This window comes from Galleria mellonella, unplaced genomic scaffold (genome assembly GCF_026898425.1).
Source record: "Galleria mellonella isolate WM207_F2 unplaced genomic scaffold, CSIRO_AGI_GalMel_v1 utg184, whole genome shotgun sequence".
NCBI lineage: Eukaryota > Metazoa > Arthropoda > Insecta > Lepidoptera > Pyralidae > Galleria > Galleria mellonella.
This window is the reverse complement of record NW_026442025.1, coordinates 10,985,410-11,010,837: the sequence shown is the minus strand read 5'-3', so window position 1 is coordinate 11,010,837 and position 25,428 is coordinate 10,985,410. Positions and strand designations below refer to the sequence as shown.

The 25,428-nt window shown below is 35.0% G+C and overlaps 1 protein-coding gene across 2 annotated transcripts in view; it reads left to right on the top strand.

Moving 5' to 3' along the window:
- The window catches only part of LOC113509476 (E3 ubiquitin-protein ligase SH3RF3), a 59,121-nt gene that overhangs the window by 6,540 nt on the left and 27,153 nt on the right, over positions 1 to 25,428 (top strand). For both annotated transcript variants that reach the window (XM_031909108.2, XM_031909107.2), the window contains exon 2: positions 1,489 to 1,614. In XM_031909108.2, the coding sequence (XP_031764968.2) occupies positions 1,501 to 1,614 (114 nt within the window). In that variant the 5' untranslated portion in view covers positions 1,489 to 1,500. The remainder of the gene's footprint in view (positions 1 to 1,488; positions 1,615 to 25,428) is intronic.

The window sequence follows — 25,428 nt, the reverse complement described above, 5'->3', positions numbered from 1 at the left end:
TTATTGTCACCTATTATCCCTCACTGGTGCCCTGCCAGCGTATACCGATAGTGCAGGCGGCGTTACCATTCTTTTATCACCCCTAAAATAAGTCACCCTTTTTCTTCCTCTTTCCGTTGGTTTTCCGTCGCTCCTATCAAATAGCAAGGACGGGAGACTGTAAACCTAGTTATTTCAGTGCACCAAACTCCGAGAAAAGCCTTCGTATTTTCTTATCTTTCCTTGATTCCGTGTTTTCAGCATATTAGCAACGTTATACAACTCTAACCGTCGAACTTTATGCGTGTTTCAATCTCGGTTCACGAGGCGTTCAGTTCAAATGTTTGGCCCAATTCGATCACGCGACGTTCCATACCAAAATCGATAGGAACGCCACATGAATGTTGACCTGTCTGATCTAAAATAGAACTGACTATGTTAATTAATAATTGAACTTTTACCTACTTTTGTATCGCGACTTTTCGACGAAACTTTTGTTTGTAGTCAATTTAGGTAAATGTCCAAGCGTTCTCGTAAAGGCATTCTGTAATTTTAGGAACAATGCTCGACTATTTTCGGGTCCATCGTGACGAATTCCACTAAAGTTAACCACGATGGTTTCCAGGGGGAACCGCGTGGAGCTTGACCTGATGGGGTGTATTGCTAGCAATGGGTCAGTTAGACCCCATTACTAACAATCCCTTTCCCCCCGCTTTCTATGTTGTATCAGCCGTTAACTGTCCACCGCTGAACATAACCTCCCCCATGAGGGGTTTTTTTTAATGGATGATAATGGAATGGTAACCCGCGCTATCGATATATACCGGAAGGGCACCAGTGAAGGATGATAAGTGAGGATTAAGCAGGTCAGTTACCCCATCGTGACGAATTCAACAAGAATTGTTCACGATGGTTTCCAAGGGGAACCACGTGGAGGTCGACTTAATATATTGCAAGCATTGGGGTTGTCAAACTCCATTGCTAACAATCCCTTTCCCCCCACCATGAGAGGGGTTTGCCAGTAGTTACCACGCTTGGCAGGCGAGTTTGGTTTTTGGCGATGTTTAAATAGGGATGCTATTGCCCATCTTTCTCCTAAAAGCCTTAATCGCCTCGTACGACACCCGTGGGAAAAGAAGGGGTGGCCCATTCTATGTCTGGACCTACACCGCTAAATAGTTTTCTATAGGTGAATGAAATTTAAATATCGCTTTTGAAAAATAGTTTTTGAGTATATTCATTATAATATTAGTTTAATTAATTATTTTAATTATTTGTTTAAAAAATTAAACGCAGTGTAGGACGACCCCTCAATAGATGGAGTGACGACCTCAAATGCATTGCACGGAGTCAGTGGATGCAGGTGGCTCAGGACCGTTCTTTATGGCAGTCTATGGAGGAGGCTTATGTCCAGCAGTGGACGGATAATGGCTGAAATGATGATGATGATGAATATTAGTTTAATGTACAGATTTCGATTTAATTACAGTGCATACTGTAACATTGCAGGTGCCAAGCGGTATGGATGAGGGGTTACTCAACGATCTACTAGAGTGCTCCGTGTGTCTGGAGCGGTTGGACACCTCCTCCAGGGTCCTGCCGTGCCAGCACACATTCTGTCTAAAGTGTCTCAAGGTAAGTTTTCACTTTTTTACTAGTTTTTAAGTTAGATGCTACTCTGCCGTGTTCAGGATGCGTTGTTACAATAGTGCACCTAATAAGACCATAAAGATGTATATATATATATATATATATATATATATATATATATATATATATATATATATATATATATATACACGTTGGAATAATATTAAAGTGCAAGCTGTTTTTTGCGGCATTTTAAAGTTAGGATTTAACCTACCTGTGCACCAAATTTAATTTAAATACATTCAGCTGTTTAAGCTTGATAGACTAACAAACATACAAACATTTCCAGTCGACTTCCAAAAGATGGAGGTTCCCGATTCGGTTGTATTTTTTATGATTGCTACTTCATAACTCTACCTAAACTAAATTCTTACTTCATACTCTTACCTTAACAAATCAAGTAAAATAGACGTCCTTGAGTTGGGAGCCTGGGGATCTGTAAGACAGGTTATTCTAGTACTGACACAAGTCTCTAACAAAGATTGTTTTAAATTGTAACCTATGTAGCTGTAAATTTTATTGTATTATTATTTTGTAAGAGAATAGTAGTAGTTATATTAAAAAAAAAAATAATAACTCAGTCAGTTTTTATAAACTTATAATTATAATTTATAAACCGATTTGGAAAATTCTTTTTTATCTGAAAGGAAATACAATATTTACAGATTGGTCCCATAGAGATTTTATCAATATCGATTCAGTAGTTTAGTTAGATCAAAATGACTGGTTTTGCCACAATTGACAACGGTTCTTTTATGGTGGAACAATCTTCAATTACTAGAAATAAATTTTCATATTTATAGTAACATATTATGCATTTAAAATGTAATTAATTGCCAAAATATGAAACTCAAACATTCCTAATTGAAATACAACATTGCCAACTAATTAAATGAAAATAAAATCGAATTTTGATTTCTCTTTCGTATCGTAGGTGCTATGGTATGTTATCCATATTTTGTAAATTTACTGTATTGTTAAAGCAACATGTTTAATAATATACAATAGATCGTTCAACAGTATGTCTGCTTACAAAATAGAAATAGAGATCCCGTAAACAATCTCTGGAAATAGTTTTTTTTTCTTATCATAATGATTAACTCCATCTATGTTGGTGAGGTACCAGTGAGAGATGTTAGGTGAGGATGAAAGCAGGTCAGTTAGCCTATCGTGATGAATTCCACGGGAATTAACCACGATGGTTTCTAGGGGGAACCGCGTGAAAGTCGACCTGATAGGGTGTATTACTAGCATATACATACTATATAGCATAGGGTATACTAATAGGGTTGTTTGACTCAATTACTAACAATCCCTTTTCACCCCTTGAAATAGGTTTGTCTAGATTGAGATTGACCAAAAAAATATGCAATGATTCGATACAAGGATTTTGTTATATTTTCTTAAATGGATATGTCAATTTTTACTCACATTATAAATACGGGCCGTGTGGTCCCGACATAGGACGGGCCACACCCTCCTTTTCCGAACTGAGTTTTTTTGTTACATTATAGAGTGTTAACGTCTTTACCAATCATTATGAAAATTAATATATTTATTTATTTATTTAACACTTTATTGCACCAACATAACAGGATTTGTTGAACAATTTTCAATACGTGTAGTGTAGTACAAAAGGCGGTCTTATTGCTAAGCAATTTCTTCCATACACGTAGTATATGGGATGGATAAGGATATAGGGTGCTTTTATGCCAGACAGTAAATATATCTCGGTCACGCGGACGATGTCGCGGGTAAAAGCTAGTTTTCTTTATAAAGAATCGTTTATCCGTGTTTTTATTTTTTTTTTATTGGCAAACAGGCTTATGGTCCACCTGATGGAAAATGGTAACCGTGGCCTATAGATATGAACAGTACCATGGACATAACGGAGTATACTGTTTCGCCCATGATACCCCCCATGCGTTGCCATTCCTAAGGACTCAGGTGTTATTCCTCTGTACCCTGTAAATTCATTGTCATATCCCACGTTATGTCACGAAAAAGTTTTTCGTAAATTCGAGTATTTCGTAGTTTCGTAGTAAATATTTTTGTAAAATAATCTTCAGTCATGCTAAATTAAGTCACTGTGTTCTAGATACAGTCTTATACTTCCCCAAGGTGAGAGATCGAGATGCAACTGCGAAACTTCTTGATTGTGTTATTATTAGATTATTATGACTATTTATTACCTTATCTCTGGCCCACATTGACATTTCCAACCTATATACCTACCTACCCGGCTATTGTCACGATCGACCGATCAACAACTATGTATATAGGTAATTAATAATAATAATGTGGTTATGAAACGAATTCATTTGTTGATATAATTTGATCGGTATTTAGGTTGATACTTTTCTGACGACTATACAGAGTCGAGTCAAAATTGTTAGTATCCTTAAGAAGAATTATTAGCGACATTGAATATTTTCACCAAAGAAATATGAAGACGCACACGAATATGCATGCACGCAAGCACACGCACGCTCAGGCGCACGCACATACACACATACACATGCAAATTGATGAACGATATGCTTCTTAGACACATTACACAAAATATTTGAATTCAGAATATCGAAAAGTTATGTGATTTGCTTCGCAGCAAGCAGTTTTTTGTACCGCAAAGAAAAATGACAAGCTCGATTATCGTACAATTAATATGGGACCAATACGAGAGTAAATTCTATCGTTTGTATAAATAATTGGGATTATCGATCCAGAATTGGCCACGTAATTGCGCAACATAGTCATAAAACATAAAAAGTCAGACAAATTAAGGACCTCCTTGATTTAAAATTATATATATATATATATATATATATATATATATATATATATATATATATATATATATATATATATATATATATATATATATATATATATATATTATCATCATCATATCAGACGTTTACTGCCTACTGCTGAACACAGTTTCCCTATAAAGAAGGAGGGGGGGGGGGTTGCCAGTAGTTGCCACGCTTGGTAGGCGACATGGAATATGAAATTAGGCTTTTGCTGAGGTTTTAAAAGGGACGCTGCTGCCTATCCCTCGACCATTAAGATCCCTTAGTCGCCTCTTACGATACCCACGGGAAAAGAAGGGGGAGCCCATTCTTTATCGAGACCACATGGCAAAATAAAATACATAGACAATATGAAATTCGAAATAGTTTTTAACAAGCAGGTTGGCATGATATTAATTAAATATGTTATTTGCCTATAACGATAAAACGACAATTATATTTCGTTACATTTGTTATCTCTTTTTATCTAACTATGTGTGACGCACTGATTGTCACACATTGTTAATTAAATACGTCACATAACGTAGTACTTAATTTAGTTGAGAAAAAGTGAAGATATTGTGAAAAATACGAGCAAAATTCGGGCGAAATAAAAACCTTCTTCCGAGAATGCTTAAAAATATAATGTCCCGTTATCATAAGTGTGACAATATGAAAAGATGTTGAAACGAATTTTTTAATGAAATTTGTTGTTTACCAAATTTCATTATAAAGTTAGAATAAAATATCCTAATTTAACACTTAGTATTGAGGGGAGGGGGAATTATATACCCAAGAAGGTCGACCTCTATGCCCTCTCCCCTTTAAACCATTGTGGTTAATTCCTGATGAATTTGTCATAGTGTAGGCAGGGTGGCTTTTCCGTTATCATAATAAAAAAAAAACTTAACACATAACATACTTCATACTGATTCTCGCAGCCAAAGCCTGGGTGAACAGCTAGTGTTATTTATATACTGATTATGAAACCAAGATCATAGTCATCAAACTAGTTCGAAATGGAAGCGGCATAGTTCCGAGTTCTTCCCCCCACAGTAGTACAGTTAGCAACAAAAGGCGATGAACACTTATAAAAATGAAATCAAAATACCGTTGCGTACATACATATCAGAGCGGGACTAAAAAAGTCGTTTGCTTAGGCACCTTTGTCCCATTTGTGTTTGCACCGTGAAGCAGTAGTGTTTACATGGTTATGTTTCGATTTGAAGGGAGGGATATGGCAGTAAATTTACAGGGTGCAGAGGAATAACACTTGAGTTCTCAGGAATGGCAACGCATGTGGAGTATCATGAGCGAAACAGTATACTCTGTTATGCCCATGGTAATGCTCATGTCTATAGGCAACGGTTACCACTTTCCATCAGGTGGGCCGTCAGCTTGTTTGCCATTCTAAGTTGAAGAAAAAAAACATAAGTTTTTTTTATGTATGATAATAGAATGGCACCCGTCTTCGCTAACGGTATACGCTGGCAGGGTACCATTATTGGACTATGAAATAAACTAGATTTATTATTTAGTAAATTCTTACTAATATTAATAATGTGAAAATGAGTTTGTTTGTCACCTCTTGACGCTTTATGGGTTTAAACAATCGTCATGAAATTGGCCCATTCGGCCACGAAGTCGCAGCTAAAGACTAGTATTATTTAAGATATGCTGCTACTCGTGTATACAATAGAATATGTATGTTACAGAGTAGTAGAGTAGAGTAGTTTAAAGATATTTTGTAAATATTCATATGTTGATCGACTTTTGATGCTGACCGTACACGGTTAACAACCTCTTCCTCTGTCATTGTAGATAAACACACGTCTGCTTTATTGGTCCGTCTAATCTATGCCGGCTTTGAGTCACTGTTGATTCGTCACATTCTAACGTTTTATACTTAGCTAACATCATGATATGTTGTTTTTTTTTTCGTTATTAAACAAACAAAAAAACATACGAGTATTGGTCCTTTACAAAATAATACGGCAGCAATTCTCAATACGACATAAACGGCAATTGTCGGACGGTTTTGTTAATTTTTCAATTTTTTTTTAATGGGTGGAAATGGAATGGTAACCTCGCCCGCGCTATCAGTATACACCGACGGGGCACCAGTGGAAGATGATAGGTGAGAATGATCGCACCTGCGTTCATTCAGTTGGCCCACCATGATGAATTCGACAAGAATTAACCGTGATGGTTTCCAGGGGGAACCGCGTGGAGGTCGACCTCAGAGGGGTATATTGCTAGCAATTGTGCTATTAGAACTCATTACTAACATCCCTTTTCCCCTAATTTTTCAAGTTCAACGCGATAGTAATGGAAATTGCTAGTTATTTTTTTTTTTATTTTTCTTTCCCAATACGACTATTCAATTGTTGCATGTAATTTTAGATAAAGTAAATTTTAAAAATCCTTTATGTTTCAACCGTTTTCGAAAAGAAGGTTCTCAATTCGGTTGTATTTTTTTTTTATGTTACAAACATTGTAATCTCATAACTCCGTCAGTTCTAAACCGAAATGAAAATATTTTTTATTATATGGAAAGATATACTTACAGATTGGTTTCATAGAAATTTTATCAAAATCGATACAGTAGATTAGTTTTTTATTCAAAATAACTTTTTTTTTAGATATTTTATGTCGGGTTTTATATATACGATTTCCATGTATGGCACTTATTTACGAGTATTTATCAAAGTTGAATGATCTTGATTTTTAAATTGTTTCTTCGTCTGCACATTCATTGAACATTTTTCTTTATGTAAATTTTGTATTGGTCCATCCAATTGACGCCTTTGACATTTTGAGTCAGTATTGACTCATCCGGCGCTACATATCTTTATTGTAGAATGTTTCGGATCGAATTTCGAATTGATATCTGGCGGATGGTAACGAGTTAGGAGTACTTGCTAAATTTAAAGGGTTTGAATGGAATAAACATTCTTGTTGCCTTACAAATATTTTTACAAATTGTACTTACTTTTTGTTTATAAAAATTGCAATCTGCAAACCTATTTTAATTGTTGTTGTAATTTTTTTTTCTCATTGAGAAATTCAAAGGAAAAAGAAAAAAACACTTAATTTTTTTGTGCAACTTAGAATGGCAAACAAGCTGAGGGCCCACCTGATGAAAAGTGATAACCGTCGCCTATAGACATGAGCAGTACCGTGGACATAATGGAGTATACTGTTTCGCTCATGATACCCCCCATGCGTTGCCATTCCTGAGGACTCAAGTATTATTCAAACCGCCCTTCAAACCGAAATACAGCCATGTAAACACAACTGCTTCACGGTTGAAACACGAATGGGACAGAGGTGCCCACTTTTGTACAAAGTCTCCCTCTAGTACAAAATCTCCCTATGGTCCGTCTGTGTATTAGACAATATATAGATATTGCTATGTATTATCAAACTGGAGTATACTATATATTAGTCGAAACCTTATAGGTATATATTAAAACATCTTACATTATTTGAAACGACCTTCCATCACAATTGAGTATGGCGCCTACGCACTCTACACATATCGTATATCTGTACCTCCTATTAGACTTTAAAATTATATTAATATAATAAGAAAGATGTTACAAGATATCTTTGCCAATTGTTTTTATGATCCATCCATAGTTTACCCCCGTATTGGTTCTAAATTAATTTTGTCACGATTGACGTCGTCGCTGTTTTTTTTAAAGTTATCTTTATTTCTTCGTTCCTTTGGAGTGGAAAATATATTACGTCGACCCCAAATATTTGAGATAAAAGTAGAAAGATTTATTTTAATTTCAGCCGTTTACTGTCCACTGCTAAACATAACCTTCGCCAGGGGAGTTTTGCCAGTAGTTGCCATGCTTGGCAGGCGGGTTGGCAACCGCAGTTAGCTTTTAGAAATGTTTCAGAAGGTATGCTATTGCCCATACCTCGCCTTTCCTTAGTCGCCTGTTATGACACCCACGGAAAAGGAAGAGGTGGCCTATAGTAATAGGTCCATGGTAGTTAGACTACAGGATAATGGGACCTCATTATCTTGTAATGAGAAGACTAAGAATTGTCCGATTTTACCGAATCTATCTCTTAATCTAATATGTTAATTTGACAGTTTTGTGAAATTACTGTTTTATATGACATCATAAACAATTAGAAATTTAGGTCATATTGTTTTTTAAAGGTTACGCTGTGCTATCAAATGGAAATTGTAATTTTAGATATAGATTTCAAAACCAAATATTGTCTTATATCCATGGGAAAATACAAAAATTCCCTGTGCGAACGACGTCGCGGGCATTGCTACAAGTATTTATAATAATTGTGGCTAATCGTAAACCCAAAAAGAACTTGTTTGCCAGTTTTAATTTATTCATTTTTGGACAATCTCCGCTAGTCTAGACTGGTTTCAAAAATAAATGCTATTCTAAAGATGTTTTCTAGGTCTTTGATCCTCAGTGTGTTATCGTAGAAGGTGTATAAACTCCGTATAAATGGAGATTGGACTATAAATAGCGTCTGTATTTAACTTTTGGGAATATTCCGTGAAGAAGAGCAGAAATGTATTGTCTTAGTCGGTGAAATTCTACTAGAGCCGTCTGTCAATTCATGTGCTTGTAAAAGATGCGTTTTGTCTTAGTTTTTGGTTGGGTACCTCTGTACCATTCGTGTTTTTGCTTGAAACAGTTGTGTTTGCATGGCTCTGTTTCGGTTTGAAAGGTGGGATATAGCAATCTAATTACAAGGTGTTAACCTTAGTCCTTAGGAATAGCAATACATAGGGGACACAATTCTCTGTTATGACTATGGTACTGTTCACGTCCATAGGTGACGGTTATCACTTTCAATCAGGTGGGCTGTTAGCTTGTTTGCCATTCTAAGTTGTATAAAAAATATTAGAATTATTTTATTTTTATTACTTGTAATCGTGCAATAGGAACATGATTGGAAAGGAGATATCCTGACAGCATACACGTAGAAAAAAGTAAGATTACAAAGGTTTTTTTACTGGGTGAAAATGGAATGGTAATCTAGCCTGTCTTATCGATATATGCTGGCGAGGCGCCAGTAAGAGGTGATAGGTTAAGATGATGGTGATGAATTCAACAAGAATTAACTTTTGAATTAGGCTTCGTTACTAACAATCCCTTTCCCTTCTGTGCACAAACGATAAAACAAGGAGATACGTTATGGTATCCTTCGACCATATTGGTGGGATGAGTAGACGATTGTGTAGGCACATCTGTGAGGAAACATAATGAGCAAATTGGACAAAACCAACTTAGTCAATTAAATTGACGACACACTGAATACAAGTCCAATTAACGAGTGCTCAAAATCGATGAGTAAAAGGAAATGTCAAGGAGCAAATAATAATAAACAAACAACAACACATTTGACGGCAGAAATACGAATGGGAAAGAGGTAGCCAAGCAAACCATTTTTGTACAGTCTTCCTATGGTAATTATTTTTAAATTATTGTTATCCCAGTGCTAATGGTCACAGTTTGGATATATATATATATATATATATATATATATATATATATATATATATATATATATATATATATATATATATTATATATATAGTATATTAATATTTAACTTTGTGGAGAATATCGTGTTAGCGTGCACAAAGGCATTTTACAGTATTTCTTAATATTTACCTTAATCTAACTAAAATTGAAAAACAACGTGTATGAATCTGCTAATTTTATTTAATTATGCAAATTTAAATATTTTCAACTAGTACCCGGGTATCGGCACTCGTACTGATGCAGTTTACTAGAAAATATTGTTGAAAATTTAAGAACCCAGAACTTAATCTATGACACGGAATTCGTTTTGTGTAAAATTCATCACCCTTATTGCCTCTCTTCAGATATTAAACTTCTCTCCATTTGGCTATTATACACATGCCACACTATAATGCATTGTTTAATGCAGATGTCATCATATCGGATGCAAGTCTGTAAAGTTGGAACATAAAGATGGATATGTTACGCTTTTATATATATATTTATTATATTATTATAACGAAACAAGGATATCCGCAAAAGAACCAAAATAACCGACGTAGCCCAAAGGATAAGCAAGCTGAAGAGGCATTGGGCTGGTCAAATAGTTCAAAGAACCGACAACCGATGGGGAAGAAAGGTTCTTGAGTGGCAACCGCGTACGGGTAAACGCAGTGTAAGACGATCCCCACTAGATGGAGTGACGACCTGAAATGCATTTCAGGGAGTTAGTGGATGCAAGTGGCTCAGGACCATTCTTTATGGCAGTTTATGGGGAAGGCTTATGTCCAGCAGTGGATGGATAATGGCTGAAATGATGATGTTGATGATTATATTATTAGACATATCGGCCATTAACTGCCCACTGCTGAATATATAGAATAGGTTTTCCCTATTTGGGAGGTCTTGCCAATACTTGCCACGCTTGGCAGACTGGTTGGCAACCGCAGTTAGGCTTTGATTAAGGACACTGCTGCCCTTTCCTCGATCATTAAGTTCCTTTAGTTGTCCCTTACGACACCCATAGGAAAGGAAATGGCTCATACTATGCCAGGACCACGCAATTATATTTATAATATATATAATTAAAATATAAAAATAATGAAATCACTTCTTTTTTCGATTAAATTCGCAAGTTTTTAAGGAGAACATTTTTAAAGCACTCTAGGAAGGTGGTGGTGAAACAGATAGACACTTATAGATATGAACCATTCCATGGACGTCACAGAATCCTTCTCAACTACCGGCGGCACTGTATTTTTTTTTTATTTCTGTGATGGATATTAACAGATTATACTGTGCCACCCGTAGCATCGTTGGTGGTGTCTATCTGTAAATTCGACACCGTTTGCGAATAATTGTTTTTTATTCTTATCTACAGTTGATAGATTACGAGACATTGAAATCAGCGATTAGATATTTTTGTACTCGTATCAAACATTGTAATGCAAACGTGCCAAAGTGGAGCGAGGCGTGACTGTGACCTTGTTATCAATTTATTAGTGACGACCTCCGTAATGGTGGTGGTGGTGGTGGGGGGGGTTGTCAGTAATGGAGATTAGTAATCTCGTTAATAATATACTCAATTAGGTCGACCTCCAGGTGGTCCCCTCCTGGAAACCATCTTGCTGAATTCCAGGTGTATTCATCATGATGGGCTAACTGACCTGACTTCATTCTCACCTGTCATCCCTCACTGGTGCCCCGTTATATACCGTTAGCACATTCCATTATCTCCGTGGCGCGGGGGGGGGGGGTTAATAGGGTTGAATAGCAATCCTATTACTAGCAATATACCCTATTGATATGATTGATTTATTATTAAATTTGTCACGATGGGCCAACTGACCTGTTTCATCATCTATCATCTCTCATTGGTATCCAGCCAGTGTATACTGATAGCGCAGGCGGGGCATTTTTATTATTGACTATTTAAAATATGACCTCCACGGCGCAGTGGTTGGTATGTTGACATGCGTAAATGAGGTACAAGGTACATTTCTTGACCATTATAGGGTATGACTTTACAGAGTTGGCTCGAGTTCGGAAGTTCATGGTTGTGCACTCACATGTTTTTTTTTTTAATGGGTGATAATGGAATGGTAACCCCTATCGCGCTATCGGTATACACCGGCGGGGCACCAGTGGGGGATGGTAGGTGAGGACGAAGCAGGTCAGTTAGCCCATCGTGACGAATTCAACAAGAATTGTTCACGACGGTTTCCAGGGGAAACTACGTGGAGGTCGACCTAATAGGGCATATTCAAACTCCATTGCTAACAATCCCTTTCCCCCTCACTCATATATTTGTTCTCTAGTATGTTTATATGCAAATTGACGGATACGGAATCGTCTTTACGTGGTCCTTGTGGTCCCGTCATAGAACGAGCCACTCTTCCTTTCCCGTGGGTGTCGTAAGAGGCGACTAAGGGAACTTAATTATTGAGGGATGGGTAGCAGCATACCCCTTAAAACATGACCAAAGCTTAACTACAGTTGCTAACTCGCCCTCTAAGCGTAGCAGTTACTGGCAAAACCGCCTTTATGGGGGAGGCCTATGCTCAGCAGTGGACAGTTAATGACTGATATAATAATAATAATAATAATTTACGTATGTAAATATTTATTTATTCATTAGTACAAATATGTGTACATGGCGGACTTAATGCTAAAAGCATTCTCTCCCAGCCAACCATAGGGAAGTGTCAGAATACTCGAATGCGGTACTACTAATTATTGATATACATACATACTTAAATTACATATATAAACGAATAAATATATATAAATACACATATTTTATATATATTTATACTTTCACATATATGATGTATACTATATTATACACGAAATTGAGAATAATATAAAGTAGTTACTGCTCGGATAAAGTAAAAAAGTGAGATGAATGTTTTTTTTGAAAGACGATTTAGTTTATATTATGTTTATAAAAAAAATAATTAACTCTTTCTATTAGTTGCTTAGTAAAATTTGCTTAGTGTGAATCTAAATAGTCCTGTATAGTATGTTCAGCTAGTGTGTATTTATTATTTATACATAAAATTTGCATAAAATGGATTGGTCTTACCCTTTTTGAAATATTTTAAAAATACAATCGAGTTTTGAATTTTTGCATCTTTATTCTTTTAGATAGATAGATAGATAGATAGATAATTTATTTGCATAACTTACAGCACACAAACAAAAGACACAAAAGCAATGTGAAAAAAGATAAAAAAGATACATGTACAAAAGATTAAAAAAAAAAAAAACCAAAAACAAAATCAGAATGCATAATAATTTTTTTTTTATTCATGCGTGTGCCACAGTAATGCAAAATGGCCACAACTCAGCTTTTTGCTTTGCCCTAAAAAGAGCAAAACACTGATATTCTGTTGTGGCCAAAAGTGAGCCGCGAAATACCACTAAAAAAAAAAAATAATAAAAAAGAAAGAAATATAGATCAAATACATAGTGTGCGTTCGTTATACTCGCTATTTAGAAGAAGGGTAGTCAGAAGTTAATTTCTATCAGTTTCAAGCACTCAAAACAAAATGAATACCCAAATTATACAAATACAACTAGTTACAAAAAAGCATATTAAAGAGGCAACAGCAGGCATGCCCATCGCCAGACAGCGATCCCTCCCAGACAACCCAAGGATGGAGAGAATTAAATTGTGTCTGTTAAAGGTGTGACAGAAAAGTAATAAGACTAAAATATGAGAGAAAAAATGGGTAAGAATCAATTTAAACACAGTATAAACAATATAAATAAAATAGACTTACATATAATCATAATAATAATTAAATCCTTATAATATACTAAAAAGATAAACGCAAATAAATAATACATATGTGTATATGAGTATGCATATATTGGTGTATTAAGTACTACGACGGAGAAGAATAAAAATGTACTGTACAAAGGGAGTTTTTTTATTGAGGACTTTTCAAGTTTCGTTACTTTGTTTATGTGAAATGAACTACGCGACAAAGAAGGCACCATCACTTCGAGTTCACAACATCCTCTGTATCGCTTAGGTTAGTCAGCAGACCTCGAAATAACCGATGGTTAGGGGCGACGTGTATAAATAATGTTTACTAATAAGCTCATTTTGCTCCGCAGAAAAGCGACTTCAAATATGAACATACATATGTAAGTTCACAATTGATTATGTATAAGGACCTAATATATACACACAGGGGAGAAAGGGATTGTTAATAATGGAGACTGATAATCCCATTGCTAGCAAAATACCCAACCAGGTCGACCTCCTCGCGGTTCTCCCTGGAAACTATCATGGTTAATTCCTGATGAATTTATCGTGATGGGCTAACTGGTCTGTTTTTATTCTCATCTATCACCCTTCACTGGTGCCCCGCCAACGAATCCCGATAGCGCAGGCGGGGTTACCATACCATTTTCACCCATAAAATAAAAATATATATATACACATGCATGCATGCACACACACCAATAAACTGAGAGATGATTCGTTTACAGATTTTACTTCGCAATTTTTTTTGTTCTGCAAATCGACAGCCCAAATAACAATTGATAAAAATTGATGTGGGACCGACACGGAAACAAACCCTATTGTTTGTAAAATAATATATATAATCGGTTCTGAATTGTCGACGTAATCGCGTAACATAGTAGGAATAATATTTAGACGAATTGAAAATTCGTTCTGGCTATTCCATTAAGAATTACTGTCATGAGTACATTTTTATTTTTAATTGACAAAATTAAATTCTAAAATTGATTAAGAGATATACAATCATTAGATTTTAGATAACTCCGCGACCTTCGTTCACGACGGAAACGGATAGATTAAAAAAATAAAAAAAGCGTTTAACAAAATGCAATAAAAAAATTTAATGTTGTTTAGTCGGCGTAATAAACTTTAATAGTCAATTTAGTTAAAGTTGTAACTTTATTCAAATGGGCATCCAAAATATTACGTTTTATTTTGTAACTTAGTAGACATAGAGACATATTTAGACATACGAGGTGTTTAAAGCTATAATATTTTCATTCTATATTTAAATAATGTTTCTAGAAGTTACAGAAAATACTGTCAACGTGAAGGTATCTGAAGTATAAGGCATGTAGGCAGGTACACAATGAGCATGATTCAACAGCCGTCCCGTCTTTGTATTGATCAATAATTGTCCCACTTACTGGCGAGCTAGTATTTAAAACTGACCCTAGGGTTGCATCTTCACAAATAATTACTAATTGCAATTACTTATCTAAACAAATAGTTTAGATTCATTTGCGTTTAAATTCATTGTTATGTATATGTTTTGAGTTAATGCTGTTTTTATAATATTCATTTCATATAATGAAGAATTATTCCTTCCCATTCGGAGTGGTAAAAGTAAAAAGAAAATTAATGTATTACCAGTTATGAACCTCCATTTTTTTTTGTAACGCCAACGTATACTCCTGTTAAGTCTCCTTTGAACCCCTGGGTGTCCATCTGATCCCCTTTTGGAATTAAGGCCATAGACGAAGCATTTTCTATGATACTTCTTTTTAATTTGACCGAACCAAAGATTATAATAAGTTTATTTATTTACTTACTTGATATTGTTATTTGTTTATATGATGTTATGAAAGGACTGCAGTACTTTTATTAATTAATAAAAATTGCAATACGTTTAAATTAATTACATTGCAAAAGACTTTGTCGCGCATGGCGTATGTCGGTAAACGAAGCTTTTTAAATTTTTTTTTTTATGCAACTTAAAATGGCAAATAAGCTGACGGCCCACCTGATGGAAAGTGGTAACAGTCGTCTATAAACATGAGTAGTACCATTTACATAACAGAGTATACTGTTTCGCCCATGATACTCCCTCATGCGTTGCCATTCCTGAGGACTCAGGTGTTATTCTTCTGTACCCTGTAAATTCACTGCCATATCCCATCCTTCAAACCGAAACACAGCCATGCAAACACAACTGCTTCACGGTAAAAACAAGAATGGGACAGAGGTGCCCAAGCAGACGACTTTTGTACAAAGTCTTCCTCTGGTAATTATAATTATATAGAAACAAATAAATAATTATTTATTTGTTTCTATATGTATTCTTAGAAGCTATATTTAAAATTGTAAAATCTAATAAGTGATAACCCTGCAATATGAGTGTACCAAAAATAGAGCGGCCTTTACGAGGGCGTTGGGTGTTGTACGGTATTGGACATTTGTTTATTTTAGTCTAAATGTTCTGTGTTATATTAAACTACTGGAGTTTCTGACAGATTAAGTATGTACAGCTGTTTACTGTATATCTTGAGGTGACTATGATGTGTTATTTGGATAGTTAATAACATAAATAGACTACACTATGCTAGTTATACCGTGTTGTTATATAGGAATGGCCGTGTGGTCCCGGCATAGAATAGGCCACCCCCTTCTTTTCCCATGGGTGTCGTTAGAGGCGACTAAGGGAAGGCGAGGGATGAGCAGCAGATAAGCGTCCCTCTTAAAATATCTCTAAATTCTAACTGCGGTTGCCAGGGGAAAAGGGATCGTTAGTAATGGGGTCTAACTGACCCATTGCTAGCAATACAACCTATCAGGTCGACCTCCACGCGGTTCCCCCTGGATACCATCGTGGTTAATTCTAGTGGAATTCATCACGATGGGCTAACTGACCTGCCTTTTCATCCTCACCTATCATCCCTCACTGGTGCCCCACCACCGTATACCGATAGCGCAGACTGGATAACCATTCCATTATCACCCATTAAAAAAAAACTGCAGTTGACAATCTGCCTGCCAAGCGTGGCAACTACTAGCAAACCCCCCTAAAGGGGAGGGTTATGTTCAGCAGTGGACTGTTAAAGGCTGATATGATGATGATGATATATTAGTTATACACTAGTAAATGTTACAAAATTTTTAATGATTTGCTGTAATTGTGTTCTCAATAAAATGATGGCGGTATCCTTTTTTTAACCATGTAGAACGAGAAATGTAGGGAATCGTATCCGACTTCTTCTTTTTTTATTTTCCGTGTGAATACTTTATAGCTTTGTTTTCATTTCTTGCGGTCATTGACACGATTAAAGGCTGACGATATTGGATTTTTCTAAGTAAAAAAATTTCCTATCCTTGTTATTTTTTGATATTGTCGTCATAATGATTTTTATTCGTAAAGAGAAAAAGGATTTCCAATTATAATACAATTGATGTGTGACCAATAGGAAAAAAAACAGAAAATCACAGTATTGATGAAGATGTTGTGTAACATATACACAAAAAATACAGACGATCAGAAAAACTCTTCCTTCAGTCTCATCATTCTTCTAGAATCGCTTAATAGTGTTAGTGTGTGGATAAGATTACATACTACGACCAATCGTTGAATGCAATATTTTCTATCTTTGGTCGTACGTCGCTGTCTAACTAATAAAAAATAATAATAATAAAAAAAAGGTAGTTCTGCTTATGCAAGTTACACAAAACTACCAACAGTGAGCGTATCTCAACCTTTAGATAAATTTATTTAACTTGTATAAAAACAATAAGATCATACGAAGGTCACAGATAAAATTATTTTTAGTTTTTTTGATAACTAGCAGTTGCCAATAAAACTAATAATAAATGTCTTGACAGTGGTCTAAATTTAAAATTTTAAAAAGCAATCCTCGATGATACGTTCCTCATAATATATGCTGTCCTGGTAATAGGATCAAAAAATGGGTACGATTATACCATAAATGTCAGCCTTTAAACTGTCCACTGCTGAACATAGGCTTTCTCAATTTTGCCAGGGTTTTGCCAGTAGTTGCCGCGCTTGGTAGGTTGACAACTGTAGTTACGCTTTGGTGATGTTTAAAGAGGATCCCTTCTGCTCATCCCTCAATAATTAAGTTCCCTTTGTCGCCTCTTAAGACAGTCACGGGAAAGGAAGGGGCGGCCGATTTTATACTGGGATCATACAACAAGGTACGATTATAATATGGTATTACTACTTGACTAGTTTTAAAAAAGTTTTTATCGATCAGACTAGCAATCGAAGATATCGGGGGACCTAGTGTTAGACAATTTATAGCGTTTTAATTTGTGTAGCCATATCGTTAGCTGTTAATATCAATGGCCATATCATTAATAACATCCGATACGCGGACGATACCGTCATCTTAGCGTCCAATGCAGCAGATCTACAAAAGAAGATCTACAAAATTGTTGAACGAGTCAGAGAGCCGGGCTTAAAATGAATGTAAAGAAGACTAAGCTGTTAGTAATATTGAGAGATCTCTATATTAACTCAACCATTAGATAGTTAAGTCTGCTCCTTGAAGGAGTGCAAAACATAAATATTTGGGTACATGGCTCCCTGAAGGCTAGATACGTTGCTATTACTGAGAGCTAGCGTGTTTTTTTTATGGATAATAATGTAATGGTAACCCTGCTTGCGTTGTCGGTATACGCTGGCGGAGCACCAGTGGAAGATGATAGGTGTGTATTAAAGTAGACCAGTTGGTACATCGTGACGAATTTATTAGGTATTAACCACGATGGTTTCCAAAGAGAACTGCGTGGAGGTCGATTTGATAGAGCATATTGCTAGCAAGTGGTTTGCCAGTCCCCGCTACTTAATAATCCCTTACCCCCTATATTATTATCCATGCCTATTAGCGACGTCATTTGTATACAAGTAACAATATACGTATTGTATGACGATAGTTGAACAAAGTTATAAGCCGATTAGCTACGTAATGTTATTAGACCTTATATTGTGGACACTACAAATAAGAGCTAGAATATAATTTGGTACTTGCCGATTCTGAACATGTATGCGTCTTGAATGACTTGATAATTCAGAGTATCTATTACAAGTTTTTTTTGTATTCCATCTAAGACTTTATGGCAATAAAATAAATGTATTAAAAGATTTAGGACTGAAAGTGAAGAGATGGTTGGCTGATGGATGGTTCTTGAATGCATGAGTAAGGAATAATACACCCGCATTTGTTAATACTGTATGATAGTGGAACCCTAGTGAGGTTGAAACAATGAGAATAACGTTAGGTTAGTTGCCCCATCGTGAGGAATTCATGAGATATTAATCATGTTTGCTTCATGGGGTACCGCGTTTTTTCTTTCAGTGAGTGATAATGGAATGGTAACCCCACCTGCGCTATCGGTATACACTGGTGGGACACCAGTAAGAGATGATAGGTGAAATCGTGACAAATTCACCAATGAATTAGTCACGATGGTTTCCAGGGCGAACCACGAGGAGATCGACCTGGTAGGGTATATTGCTAGTAATAGGGTTGCTAATTTCCATTATTAATAATCCCTTTCTCCCCAGGGTACTGTGTTAGGGTCGACTTGACAGAGCATATTGCTGGCAATGAAGATTCGAATTACCACTATTAACTATCTCTCTCCCTTGGAATCATAGGTTAAATAGTAATTACATGGCAGGTAAACGCTCTATGAATGCAAAGGTTAATAAAATCATTGGATCGATTCTCGATAGGGCCAGAAATTAAAATTTTCAATGACGAGTGGGCGGACGAAACTTGGTATAATAAAAGTACACGTTATGTTCCGGGTCAATGTATCGAATAGTCTTACTTTCATTCCGAGTTCTCGCAAACGAAATCTTAGAATATCGTATTTGATTGAAAATTCCGAAGTATCTATTACTATTTTATTTATTTTTGTTCTATTCTTTTTTACTGTGTTGTCCTCAATTTATATTTGTTGCTGGAGAGAGAATAAATCGCTACTCTTTTTCATCCATTTTTAAACGATTGCTCAGAAAAAAAGGAGTATAATGTTTGTAGAAATCATGTATACGAGTTTCCATATTCCTCCATATCTTTTGTTTGAACATATGTAGGTGTATGTTTCGATAGAGTCCTCACATCATCCCGGTGACACTGGCTCCAAATTTCTTAATAATAGTTTGTTTCTTTGTAGGAGTAACGTATTTTTTATTCAGCAGGAGCAAAATGTAGTTGTTAGAATTTGCTTTTCTTTGCTTACCTATCAAATAAAAGATAATGGTAACGGCCTTCATTCTTATATAATTCCTACTTCGTAATTTTTCTCCTGAGACTACTTTTTTTATACAACTTAGAATGGCAAACAAGCTGACGACCCACCTGATGGAAAGTGGTAACTGTCGCCTGTAGACATGAGCAGTACCATGGACATAACAGAGTATACTGTTTAGCCCACAATACCCCCCATGCGTTGCCATTCCTGAGGACTCGTATGAGACAGAGGTACCTAAGCAAACGACTTATGTACAAAATCTTCCTCTTTATCAGATGTACGCTTTATGCCCTCATTGTTGCTTTCTCTATAATTATTTCGCTAATACATGCATTTTATCGTGTCATTGCAGTATACCAGTCACCTGATAAAGGCTATTATTATTTTTCGCTCGTTAATTAACATGTCGATTCTCTGATAAGAATCGTCATTGAATGCACGAGTCTTTGTGTTTTGCCGTGCATAAACATAAAAAGACTCGTGCCGCTTTGCAATTGGCTTGATATTTCGAAGATATGCTAAGGTAGAATTATTAGAAGTTCAATAGGTCCTACTAAAGGACAACTAAAGGAAACGCTAGGTGTCGTGTCGTAAAGGGAGGTCAAAGAATACAAATCTGGAATAGAGGTGGCTTGAAGAGAATGCATGAATTAGTTGCCTTGATAAGAGGAAATTCTAAAATAAGAAGAAAGAAAAGGTCTGAACTGAAGATCGCTAAAAAGTGGCACTATTTGTGTCAATAGTAGCAGATCCCTGTTTTTGTATAGGATCTGTAATGCGATTTATCGGTCTACAGCTATCCGTGTCCTCGGAAGCACGGTGCAAGTGACATTTTTCTTTTTAATGTTGCAGGCACGAATTTAAACAATTTAGAGGTAGGCGATGAAATTCCATCATGAGATGCCTAAACCGCAGTCATGCGTACCATCAATCCTATCGTCATTGCTGCAGCCTATATATATATATATATATATATATATATATATATATATATATATATATATATATATATATAGAGCTTTATATTATTCTCAATTTCGTGTATAATATAGTATATGTCATATATGTGTAAGTATATTTGTTATTTATATATATTTATTCGTTTATATATGTAATTTTAGTATGTATGTGTATCAATAATTAGTAGTACCGCATTCGAGTATTCTGACACTTCCCTATGGTTGACTGAGTCCGCTATGTACACATATTTGTACTAATGATAAATAAATAAATAAATATTAATAACTAATTGGCTATAATAGAATTATTTTAATTTTTATCACTAAGTTTCAGAATTTGTTACAGCTTTAGCCACATTTTTTAATCTTTTAGTTTCGTTTGTAAGCTTGTCGAGTGTTCCGTTATGATTTTGTGTGTATTTGCATATAACTACACATCTAAAATAATTTAGAGCGTTCACTAAGCTTATGTTACTTTCGTCTATTAATTTAAAGTGATAATGAATTTTAAATGCTTCGCTTTGAAGCGACTGGTATTCGTTTAGTAGATTTACAACCTCTGGTCAAAAGAGATGGCCGAGAGTTTAATTATCATGTACAAATGTATAAAAATATTGTATTCATATACGGCTATTAATATTAATGAAATAAAATTGCATATCATTAAGCTATCGAATTATCAAAATACGTGCTCTGTCCCTAGCAACATAGGTTATGTTTTTTAAATTTAGAGATTATGTAAATATAAACGAAAGTAAAATATAGGCTCTTGCAGCCGATTTTTATTAAGTGATCAATGATTGAGGAAAATATATGGTGTTATTTTAATGAAGTCCAAATTGTAATTTGCCCGTGGCCTTATCGTGATGTTGAATAGCTTATAACATTCTTTAAGAAATGAACTATCGAATAATAAAAAAAAAATTCGAATCCGACGTGTATTTCTAGAGATTGGCGTTGTCTGAAATGAACAAACGAACTCGACCGCTTTATTATATAGTAGGCATAGATTAACATACATTAATATACATTCATAAATGTTAACTGAAACTGTTATTTATTTATTTAACTCTTTATTGTATCTAAAATATAAAAATATAGTGTCAATTGAGCAAATCAAGTGAAATAAAGTAATATAAAAGATATATTAAGAATGCTTAAATAACATTCTTTTTTAATTTAATATTATCTAATCCAGAGTACAAGTCGTATGGAATTAATGCTTTTATAATAAATCCAAAAGGTTTTTTGTTGCTTTCGAGTCCGATTTGTCTGGCGTTAACATGATATATCAAGTTAGCGAATAAACCTAATATTGTAGTGTGCTCCAGTCATTTTAGCGACATATACTCGTAAGTGTAGTCTGCATTCAGACTTTTTGGGCAGACTTACACGGAATAAATTTAGATTGAATTACGTTGGAAGACACCTGTCCCGCGGTTAAATACTTGTTCTGGATCCTGAAGTGCATACTCTTTAAATTGAATTGATTCTTTAAATTGAATTTCTGAATTCTTCAAATTCGATTCTCATTTCCATTAAAAAATATTTCGTGTTTCTTCTCTTATATTATTGAACTTTTTAATTTTTTTTTATACGACTTACTCGTAGAATGGCAAACAAGCTGACGGCCCTCCTGATGGAAAGTGGTAACCGTCGCCTGTAGACATGAGCAGTACCATGGACATAACAGAGCATATTGTTTCGCCCATGATACCCGTCATACGTTGCCATTCCTGAGGACTCGGGTGTTATTTCTCTGTACCCAGTAAATTCACTACCATGCCCCACCTATTATTACTACAATAATTTGACTGAAGAAACCTTTTGGCACTGCTAGATAAAAAAAAATAGGCAGCTAAAAGATTAGAGTTTATTAGAAATCTTCCTATTTTGTTTACGTATTATTTATATAGTAATAGTAGCGATATGTTCACCTTGACTCATAAACAAATTATCTTTATTATTAGTGCGATAAGATAATGTTTGTATTCGATTGACGCACTTTCTTTCGATTTAGTTATGATTTCAATTGAAATTCAAATATTTGCACTGTAAGGTATATACGAAACACTCTCTTCGCGTATTGGTGTGAGCGTGTGTTAATTAATCACATGATTTAAGTCGTTTTTTATATAATTACCCAAAATAAAAAAATTAAAATTATTTGTAAAATGTTCATATATTCATGTATTATTATTAATTATTTTTTATTGCACAATAAAACTTTGTACAAGTGGCGAGCTTAATACCATATGGCATTCTTTACCAACTAACCATTGGGTAAAAACAGAAAGCGTATGAAAAATATGTTACATAATTATTGTAACATATTAAAATAATTATACATAATTTAATATATAACTATGGCTATTTTGTAGCTAGGGCTGGCTTTGTTGACTCAACAAATAATTGAAAAGTCTTCTGTATGTATTAAAATTTCTATATTCCGTCACATCATCTAAATGCTTGAACAGATTTTCATTCTTATATTAACCAAAAAGAGCAGTTAAAAAAAAAACAGTGGCGGCTGTGTGCGCCATTTTTAAATGGAAAAAAATTGTAGTCGTGCTTTTTTAATTTTTTTTTTATTGTAAAAACTTAATAAATAAATATATAAAACTTGATTTTGGACCTAAAAATTACTTGTTTTGCTAATTACGAGTATACATATCTTTCTCTATCCTGTACCCATTTTAATTAATTAAATTATTCAAAAAACATTTCAATGTTTGCTGCCTCTGTATGAGTCAATTATCTACCGCGGGTCCCAGACGTTACTAATATTCTCGTTAACTTCAATTAAAGACGTTTGTTGCATTACGTAGTCCGCCATAATTGTACAGTCGACTACATCGATATGAGTATATATTTTACAATCTCTTCACATTATCTATGTTCAATATTCTGAGATTATTGACATAATTCAATTACTTTGATACAGTCAACTACATTCACATGTGTATATATTTTACAATCTCTACACATTGTCTGTGCTTAACATTGTTCTATTCTAAGATTATTAATTTTAAAAAATATTTTCCATTTTGTCTGACCAAACACTTTTTTTATTAGTTAGGTAACTTGTATTTTATGTACAAAATATTTATTCTCGTTCTTTTTCATGTACCTATGCCCCTAAAGAATGATTTAGTATTCGGTTCAGGTTTTCATTATACGCTATCTAAAACCCATTAGTATCTATAATTTCGTTTACAAAATAATCCATGACATACGGACGGACGGATACACGCCACAGTGACAACAATATACAGCTATACAATCACGTCCTTGACATGGTTAATATATTAATAGTGTCATTAGAAAAGTCTTTTTCCTCTTTCATATAGTTAATAAAATATTATAAATTGTTGTAATATCCAGACATAATAATAAACGATTGAATCACTCTTATTACACACTTGCATTGGCTACTGTTAGTCATCCACTCGTGTAACATGTGATGCACATTATCGTTTGTATATGAATTAGTTGATTACATGACGTTGTTAAGACAATATGAGCGTTCCAAAAAAAAAACGACTCAATTATGACGAAACCATTTGTTTTCATTGAAAATTTAAACTACTGAATCGATTGTGATAAAATTTCTGTGACCAATCTGTAAGTTTATCCTTTCAAATAAAAAATGATTTTTTCAAATCGGTCTCGAACTAATGGAGTTATGAGGTAACAAACATAAAAAAATACAATCGAATTGAAAACCTGCTTCTTTTTAAAGTTGGTTGATAATTGCAGTTTTCTAAACGGACTTGACACGTGTATATTTTCAATCGTTCCGCAAAAAGAAACTTCCTTCAAACATGAACAAACGAACGTAATTTCGCACACACCGATAAACGATTAGAATTTATCTTGACACGTTACATTGCAATATATATTTGAATTTAGAACTCGGTGTCACGTGTCAACAAGTAGTCATACAAGTGGATTTTGCTTTCCGATACGCAGAAGAAAAACGGCAGAAAAAAAAATACATTTTGGTAATTGATAAGTACCACACAATCGAGTATATAAACATTAATAATTGAGGACATGAATGGATGTGTCGCATTTTTGAATGTTCACTATTCTATGCATGGATGGTCCCGTACCATGTGATCTCTTCATAGAATGGGCCGCCTCTTGCTTTCCCGTGGGTGTCGTAAGAAGCGACTAAGGGAGCATAACGGTTGAAAGATAAACAGCAACGTCCCTCTTAAAACATCGTGAAAAGCTTAACTGTAGTTGCTTACCCGCTTGTCCGTGGCTAACCTAACCCTTTAACCTGGGGAGAATGGGATTGTTAGTAATGGAGACTGAGAATCCTATTGCTAGCAATATACCCAACCAGGTCGACCTCCTCGCGGTTCCCCATGGAAACTATCATGGTTAATTCCTGATGAATTCACCATGATGGGCTAACTGGCCTGTATTCATTCTCATCTATCACTCTTCACTGGTGCTCCGCCAGCGTATCCCGTTAGCGCAAGCGGGGTCAC